At 33.8% G+C, this 9,458-nt stretch overlaps 1 protein-coding gene across 1 annotated transcript in view; it reads left to right on the top strand.

Annotated features, from left to right (window-relative positions):
- Positions 1-6,683: 6,683 nt before the first annotated feature.
- The window catches only part of LOC110457520 (proline-rich transmembrane protein 1-like), a 7,084-nt gene continuing 4,309 nt past the window's right edge, over positions 6,684-9,458 (top strand). Inside the window, exons 1-3 of the mRNA XM_021508842.1 lie at positions 6,684-6,858; positions 7,157-7,377; positions 8,470-8,601. Of these exons, the coding sequence (XP_021364517.1) occupies positions 6,843-6,858; positions 7,157-7,377; positions 8,470-8,601 (369 nt within the window). The 5' untranslated portion in view covers positions 6,684-6,842. The remainder of the gene's footprint in view (positions 6,859-7,156; positions 7,378-8,469; positions 8,602-9,458) is intronic.

Genomic DNA, 9,458 nt, shown 5'->3' with positions numbered 1-9,458 from the left:
CCGTGCTTGTGGGGGATACCATCCTCCCTGTGTGCTGTAGTTCCCCTCGGCGGCATTTGTGCCGAACCTGTCACCACAGGGTTGCTGTTGTGTATTGAATGTGTACCTAAGGAACTGACATTACGACTGACAAACGTCCGAGTCATGGACTTTTCCGGGAGACCGGAATTTCCTGACCGTTCGCCGGGACCGGAGTTATGATGATTTCAATCTATTAATATATAGCAATTAATATATACACTACTCAATTATCTGCAAATTCTACTAGCATATCAACAATCTTTGTTAGGTGACATTGGACTAACCTCATTCTTTATAGTGCCAGTTACTACTATAGAAGCACACTTTACTTTAGTCTATAGATATTGTTATATTATGTTGGAAAAGATAATATGAAGTCTTAACAGTGCGAAATATTTTGATGAAAGATACTATTATTCCATTTTTTTTTGAAATTTCCATATGCAGGATTCGGAAAGTATCAAACTATTATTTGTAACTAGGACCACTTAATTAGATTGCTAACTAAGTCCGTGCTACGACAATATCCACTCTGTCAATCTGTCACGCACTATTCAACGCAAGTAAACAAATTAAATATCAATTCATTCTCGTAGTGAGATTAACCGCTATATTTTATGTACGAAATGTTTTTCAATTGAATAAATAACCTGCACACTGTACAAGACTTATATTTTGAAATAATCAGTACCCGGTTAAAATTGATATAAAAAATATAGGATATTTTACAGAGCTATGTCTTTAGCTTACCAATACTAAATTTTAATTTTAAGTTGGTGGGTGGGGAGATGAAATCAAAAATATGACTAAATTAACCACGGAGTTGTTATGCAAGGGAGGGCTAAATCAACCAGGGAGTTGTTATGCAACGGAAGGCTAAATCAACCACGGAGTTGTAATGCAAGGGAGGGCTAAATTAACCACGGAATTGTAATGCAAGGGATGGGCTAATTTAACCACGGAGTTGTAATGCAAGATAGGGCTAAATCAACCACGGAATTGTAATGCAAGGGAGGGCTAAATTAACCACGGAATTGTAATGCAAGGGAGGGCTTATTCAACCACGAGGTTGTATGCAAGGGAGGGCTCATTCAACCACAGAGTTGTAATGCAATGGAGAGCTAAATTAACCACGGAATTGTAATGCAACGGAAGGCTAAATCAACCACGGAGTTGTATGCAAGGGAGGGCTCATTCAACCAGAGTTGTAATGCAAGAGAAAGCTAATTCAACCACGGAGTTGTAATGCAAGAGAAAGCTAAATCAACCACGGAGTTGTAATGGAAGGGAAGGCTATTTCAACCACGGAGTTGTAATGCAAGAGAGGGCTAATTCACCCACGGAGTTGTAATGCAAGGGAAGGCTAATTCAACCACGGAGTTGTAATGCAAGAGAAACCTAAATCAACCACGGTGTTGTAATGCAAGAGAAAGCTATTTCAACCACGGAGTTGTAATGCAACGGAAGGCTAAATCAACCACGGGGTTGTAAAGCAAGAGAGGGCTAATTCAACCACGGAGTTGTAATGCAAGAGAAAGCTAAATCAAGCACGGAGTTGCAATGCAACGGAAGGCTAAATCAACCACGGAGTTGTTTGCATGGGAGGGCTAAATCAACCACGGAGTTGTAATGTAGGGAAATAGTTTGAATAGCAAAACCGGGGTATGACAACGGAAGGAAACAAAACACAGTTATGGGCATAATCAAACGCATCGACCTTCATGTTACACCAAAAATAGCAGATTTCCGATTGAGATCATGATGGCATCCATAAAACTTGCCCATTTTCTTCATCATCCTGCATCTTTAGAAAACAGTGTTGTAGGTTTGTCTGTCAGCAATCGAAACTATTCTGAAAACTAGGATATTCAAAGTTATCTCTGAATACTGTGTCAACTGCGACATGTAAACACCATAGGTTGGGAAAGCGAGGGTATTGCTATCAAGAATATTGCAATAAAGACACATAACCGGTAGAGTAATACAATTGAGACTACTTAAATAGACTTGGCATCGATCCTGATTGAAGGTCACAGAAGTGAAATGAATAACAGGTGAGTGATACAGGCCTGTTGGGTATCTTGTTTAATTTGTTATAATCGCTATATTTATAATCATTGTATACACAAGCTATTGTTCATTTCAGTCGTTGTTCATACAAATCGTTGTATTTAAAAACCTTTGTACATAATCGTTGTAAAAGATATCAATTTACATAAATTACCCCATGGAAATCAATTATTGCATATGTTGTATAAGAAATAGTTGTATATGCATATTTTTGTTAATGTTGTTAATAAGTATATTGTTTATAATGATGTATAAATCGTTGTATATATTGTATATATAAATAATTGTCTTATGTCATATATGCATATTTGTATATATAAATTGATGCATTATGTTGGATATATAAATCGGTGTATATTTTGTATATACAAATCGTTGTACATATATATATATATATATAAATTGTTGCATTATGTGTATATATATATCATTGTACATCGTTTTACATGTATATACAAATCATTGTAAATGTATATACAAATCGTTTTACATGTATATACAAATCGTTTTACATGTATATAAAAAGCATTGTATATGTTGTATATATTGATTGTTGCATATTACGTTGTACATGTAAGTTGTTGCATATTATGTTGTATACATAAATCGTTGTATATATTGTATACATAAATTGTTGTATTTGTTGTATATATAAATCGTTGTATGTTTGTATATATAAATTGTTGTATATATTGTATACATAAATTGTTGTATTTGTTGTATATATAAATCGTTGTATGTTTGTATATATAAATTGTTGTATATATTGTATACATAAATTGTTGTATTTGTTGTATATATAAATCGTTGTATGTTTGTATATATAAATTGTTGTATATATTGTATACATAAATTGTTGTATTTGTTGTATATATAAATCGTTGTATGTTTGTATATATAAATTGTTGTATATATTGTATACATAAATCGTTGTATGTTTGTATATATAAATTGTTGTATTTGTTGTATACATAAATCGTTGTATGTTTGTATATATAAATTGTTGTATATATTGTATACATAAATTGTTGTATTTGTTGTATGCATAAATTGTTGTATATATTGTATACATACATTGTTGTATTTGTTGTATATATAAATTGTTGTATTTGTTGTATACATAAATTGTTGTATATGTTGTATACATAAATTGTTGTATATGTTGTATACATAAATTGTTGTATTTGTTGTATGCATAAATTGTTGTAATTGGTGTATATATAAATTGTTGTATTATGATGGTTATTTATAATCAGCACAGTCGCTCGCCGTTAAATCTCTATTTAACACGAATTTCTACCCAGAGTTGTTAGTATATATAAACTTTATTTACCCACGTGGTTCGGGCATGTGACCCCATACTTATTCACGTCCGATCGGGGAGAGTTGTTAGTGAGTGTCAGGGCGGACAACTTTGGGTAGGTCTTATTTTACACAGATTCAAGATTCAAGATTTTTATTACGCTCCGATACACAAAGTGTGTAACAAGTGGTCAAACAAAATAACTACAATCAAATCAAACATGACCGAGAGAGTAGATTACACATGGACAGATTCAGCATTATTTCATAGACAGATTCAACATTATTTCATATATAGATTCAGCATTATTTCATAGATAGATTCAGCAATATTTCATAGATAGATTCAGCATTATTTCATAGATAGATTCAACATTATTTCATATATAGATTCAGCATTATTTCATAGATAGATTCAGCATTATTTCATAGATAGATTCAGCATTATTTCATAGATAGATTCAGCAATATTTCATAGATAGATTCAGCAATATTTTATAGATAGATTCAGCATTATTTCATAGAAAGATTCAGCATTATTTCATCGATAGATTCAGCAATATTTCATAGATAGATTCAGCAATATTTCATAGATAGATTCAGCATTTTTTCATAGATAGATTCAGCAATGTTTCTTTAGTATGATAAAGTAAGATTACACCCAGATATCATTATCATCATCAAAATCATCATCATCAATCACCAAAGTATCATCCTCATCATCATCAATTACCAATCATCATCATCATCATCATCCATTACCAATCATCATCATCATCATCAGAATCAGCATCATCAAATCAAACATTTTTTGATGTACATATGTATCAGATGTATTGTTACAAAGTATCATTATAACCAACACATGGACAGATTCAGCATCATTTTTTACTTGTGAAACAGTATCACTATACATGAACAGATTCAGCATTATTTTCTTACATGTGAAACAGTAAGATTACACATCATTATTTCATACATGTGAAACAGTAGTATTATACAAGGACAGATTTAGCATTATTTCACACATGTAGATTACATGTGAACAGATTCAGCATTAGTTCACTCGAGTGAGAGTAGATTACACATGAACAGATTCAGCATTAGTTCACACGAGTGAGAGTAGATTACACATGAACAGATTCAGCATTAGTTCACACGAGTGAGAGTAGATTACACATGAAAAGATTCAGCATTATTTCATGCATGTGAAACAGTAAGACTATACATGAACGGATTTTTAAGCATTATTCATATATGTATTGAATACACAATTTGTTGTCTTCAGATTTGCCATAATGCAAAGTATAGTATTTTTGACATACTGATTTATTTCAATTGCTATTTCTTATAATTATTTGCAGTTTTACAAGAAATGTACTAACCCTTTTGATTAATCGTTTGTTACATGTTGTAAACATTCCTTTCATTTTATCGACATTTGGGTTCGTGTAATAATATTTTGGAATACATTTTCCCCTAATCTGGCGTATGGATTCTTGTTGGTATTTAACCAAATAATGAAATTCATCTCCTGTTTCATTTCTATTACACAAAGTACATTCTCTTTCCTCTCGAGGAATTCCCATCCAACGGCCAGTTTCCAGGGGCAGCGGGAAGTTTGACGAGCGAAATTTGCAAAACAATACACGATCCCTCTTGTTTGATTGAGTTAAGTAATTTTCAAAACCAAAATTAGATTTAAATAATAGATAATTTTGTCCTCTACTACTTTTTTCGGTATCGGCATACCACTTTTGATTAAACTGGTCATTAAGCTTTTGTGTTACAACATGTTTAAGTTTTTGTCGTTCTAGAGTAATCACTTTTTGGGCTGTCCACATATATGTCTAGCCTAGATCATTTAGTGTAGTTTTGATAAAATTTAGCCACTTCGAGTGAAATGCGCCCGTTTCGTGCATTGCATGTATAATATTATATAACTGACTCGATACTTTACCGTTTTCTGTTATTAGTTTGTGCCAGAATAAATCATTCTACTTTTAATAGTATTTTCTAATGGAAAACGTCCCGATTCTCCATATACCATATACAGGTAGATGTTGTTTTACACAGGTTGATGTTGTTTTACACAGGTAGATGCTGTTTTACACAGTAACATCCTGTTTTACACAGTTATATCTTGTTTTACAGAGGAAGATATTGTTTTACACAGCTAGATGTTGTTTCACAAAGGTAGATGTTGTTTTAAACAGGTAGATGTTGTTTTACACAGTTAGATCTCGTTTTACACAGGTTGGTGTTGTTTTACGCAGGTAGATGTTGTTTTACACAGGTAGATGCTGTTTTACACAGTTAAATCTTGCATTACACAGGTAGATGTTGTTTTACACAGGTAGATGTTGTGTACACAGGTAGATGTTGTTTTGCACAGGTAGATGTTGTTTTACACAGATACATCCTGTTTTACACAGGTAGATGCTGTTTTACACAGGTAGATGTTGTTTTACACAGGTCGATGTTGTTTTACACAGGTAGATATTGTTTTACACAGTTACATCTTGTTTTACACAGGTAGATGTTGTTTTACACAGGTAGATGTTGTTTTACACATGTAGATGTTGTTTTACACTGGTAGATGTTGTTTTACACAGGTCCATGTTGTTTTACACAGTTACATCCTGTTTTACACAGGTAGATGCTGTTTTACACAGGTAGATGCTGTTTTACACAGTAAGATCTTGTTTTACACAGGTCGATGTTGTTTTACACAGATCGATGTTGTTTTACACAGTTACATCCTGTTTTACATAGGTAGATGTTGTTTTACACAGGTAGATGTTGTTTTACACAGGTAGATTTTGTTTTACACAGGTAGATGCTGTTTAACACGGGGAGATTTTGTTTGACACAGGTAGATGTTGTTTTACACAGGAAGATGTTGGTTTAGACAGGTAGATGCTGTTTTACACGGGGAGATTTTGTTTGACACAGGTAGATGTTGTTTTACACAGGTAGATGTTGTTTGACACATTTATATCTTGTTTTACACAGGTAGATGTTGTTTTACACAGGTAGATGTTGTTTTACACAGGTTGATGTGTGTACACAGGTAGATGCTGTTTTACATAGTTAGATCCTGTTTTACACAGGTAGATGTTGTTTTACACAGGTAGATGTTGTTACACAGGTAGATGTTGTTTTACACAGGTTGATCTTTATTTACACAGTTAGATCTTGTTTTACACAGGTCGATGTTGTTTTACACAGGTAGATAGCTATAGTACACATATGCTATACACACGTCATACCATGTGAGATATCTTCCTGGTGCCCTATATTGATACACCTGACTGGTATCTATAGAGCTCACCGTGTGACACCAGTTGTACTCAAGACTCGAACTGCGCATATTTTGATCGATATTAGTTTGTTTTAGTTATCTACCCCAGCGTGAGATATAGTCTGTTGCAGGTAGACACACAACAATGGAGGGAAAATCAGGTAGGTTTTTATAACACTTGGTGTATAAGTTATATGTTTAAGCTTCTTGTTCAATTCCCATTGGAAATATTTGCCTTATTGACGTGCCAGTATTTCCATTTAAACATTATAGGATTCTGACTTTTGATTTATAAGCGGTTGTATTTACATAAAACAATATTTACACATAGTGAAATATCAATACTCGCAAGCTCAGCGTGTTTGTGTTGCTAATGCTTTATACGCAATGACTGATTGTATCCGTTACTTGTATATGTGATTTGGCATGTTGTAACATTTTGTCGCTATTTCATTGAAGGTGCACCTCCTCCCCCTTACACGAACCAAGGGTTTGTGCCACCTCCTCCCGCAGGGGGAAACCAAGGGTATGGCCAACCTCCTATAAGTGGTAATGCAGGGTATGCCCAACCCCAAGGCTACGCTCCACCTCCTCCAGGAACCAGTAGTGGGTGGGCACAGCCTCAGTACCAGATGCAAGCACCATTTCAGCAGCAAACCATGCAAACCAACAATGTTATAGTATGTATAAATGAGGCATACAAACAGGCAATCACCATCGCATACCGAAGTATTATCATTATAACTTCTACGTTAAAATGAATGACAGTGACATAAAACATGACAACAGTGTACTATTGATGGTAGAGTGTGTATAACATGACAACAGTGTACTATTGATGATAGAGTGTGTATAACATAGTGTACTATTGATGGTGGCGTGTATAACATGACAACAGTGTACTATTGATGGTAGAGTGTATAACATGACAAAAGTGGACTATTGATTGTAGAGTCTGTATAACATGACAACAATGTACTATTGATGATGGAGTGTGTATAACATAACAACAGTGTACTATTGATGATGGAGTGTATAACATGACAACAGTGTACTATTGATGGTAGAGTGTTTATAACATGACAACAGTGTACCTTTGATGATGGAGTGGATAACATGACAACAGTGTACTATTGATGGTAGAGTGTATATAACATGACAACAGTGTACTATTGATGGTAGAGTGTGTATAGAATGACAACAATGTACTATTGATGATGGAGTGTATAACATGACAACAGTGTACTATGGATGATAGAGTGTATATAACATGACAACAGTGTACTATTGATGATGGAGTGCATAACATGACAACAGTGTACTATTGATGATAGAGTGTATATAACATGACAACAGTGTACTATTGATGGTAGAGTGTATATAACATGACAACAGTGTACTATTGATGATAGAGTGTATATAACATGACAACAATGTACTATTGATGGTAGAGTGTGTAACATGACAACAGTGTACTATTGATGGTGAAGTGTATAACATGACAACAGTGTACTATTGATGGTAGAGTGTGTAACATGACAACAGTGTACTACTGATGGTGGAGTGTATAACATGACAACAGTGTACTATTGATGATGGAGTGTATAACATGACAAGTGTTCTATTGATGGTAGAGTGTTTACAAAGTAGAGTTTACATAGTTGTTTTAGTAGGTTATGAAAATATTTATGAATTACATTATTCAAATAAAGTATTTTTTACAGCAGAATCCTAAGAAATATGAACTTATTGCATATGAAAATATTTGTTAGATAACACAGCAACCTGGCATCCAACATGTGGTAATGACTGTCCCTCCAGAGGACAACATGGTGAGAGCAATAATCGCCACCTTTTTCTGCTTTTGGCCAATAGGAATGTTCGCCATATGGAAAGCTATGGAGGTAAATATGTTTAGTGTTTTATACCTGAAGTGCATCTCTTAGAAATGTTCGCTATAAATAAAGTCATGAGGTAAGTATGGGTTGTGATTTATAACCTGGAGATCCTCTCTTATTTTCATGGAAATATCACATATCTAGTTATTATCCCTTTTAAGTAAGTATTGTTTTTCTTTCTGTTCAATCATATATAATATTCTGGCCTTTTCGGGTAATATGTTTACTCGGTGTTAGAGTAAGATTAACTTTTAATGCGTATTTTTACACTGTACTAGATATTACTTTATTAAAACATTCTATGTAATCGTTTATCATCGACACGGTAATGGACTTTGTGTAGCTATCTCTATTTAACTATGTACTGTATCTTGTTTGGAAGTGTTTATCTTATCATGTTTGTATTAGTGTGATTTATATCAATATCATGAGTGCATTATTATAGATATTATTATAGAGGTACATGTACCTTTTTGAAGTTCGAAGTAGAGCTAGAACGATGTTGGCCATCGTTAGTCGATATATTTCCTGGTAGTTGAGGGGTTCAATGCCGGGTAACAAGAGTTACGTTGATAATATATTCCTTTTAATTTTCCTACGTCACTTAAATTACCGTGTAACATATTTCTGACTTAGACAGAACTAAAAATAGCAAAGTGTGTTGTCTTACCTTTTTCTTCTTCTAAATATTGAAGTAGTAGATCAAATTATGGAGGTACATATCGGTAGTAGATAAAAACATGGAGGTGTGTATCCGTAGAAGATCAAACTATGGAGGTACGTATCCAGAGTAGATCAAGCAATAGAGGTACGTATCCATAGTAGATCAAACTATGGAGGTACGTATCCATAGTAGATCAAAC

The sequence above is a fragment of the Mizuhopecten yessoensis genome, unplaced genomic scaffold (assembly GCF_002113885.1).
Source record: "Mizuhopecten yessoensis strain PY_sf001 unplaced genomic scaffold, ASM211388v2 scaffold9173, whole genome shotgun sequence".
Taxonomy (NCBI): Eukaryota; Metazoa; Mollusca; class Bivalvia; order Pectinida; family Pectinidae; genus Mizuhopecten; species Mizuhopecten yessoensis.
The sequence above is the reverse complement of the archived record's forward strand: the minus strand, read 5'-3'. Positions and strand labels throughout refer to the sequence as shown.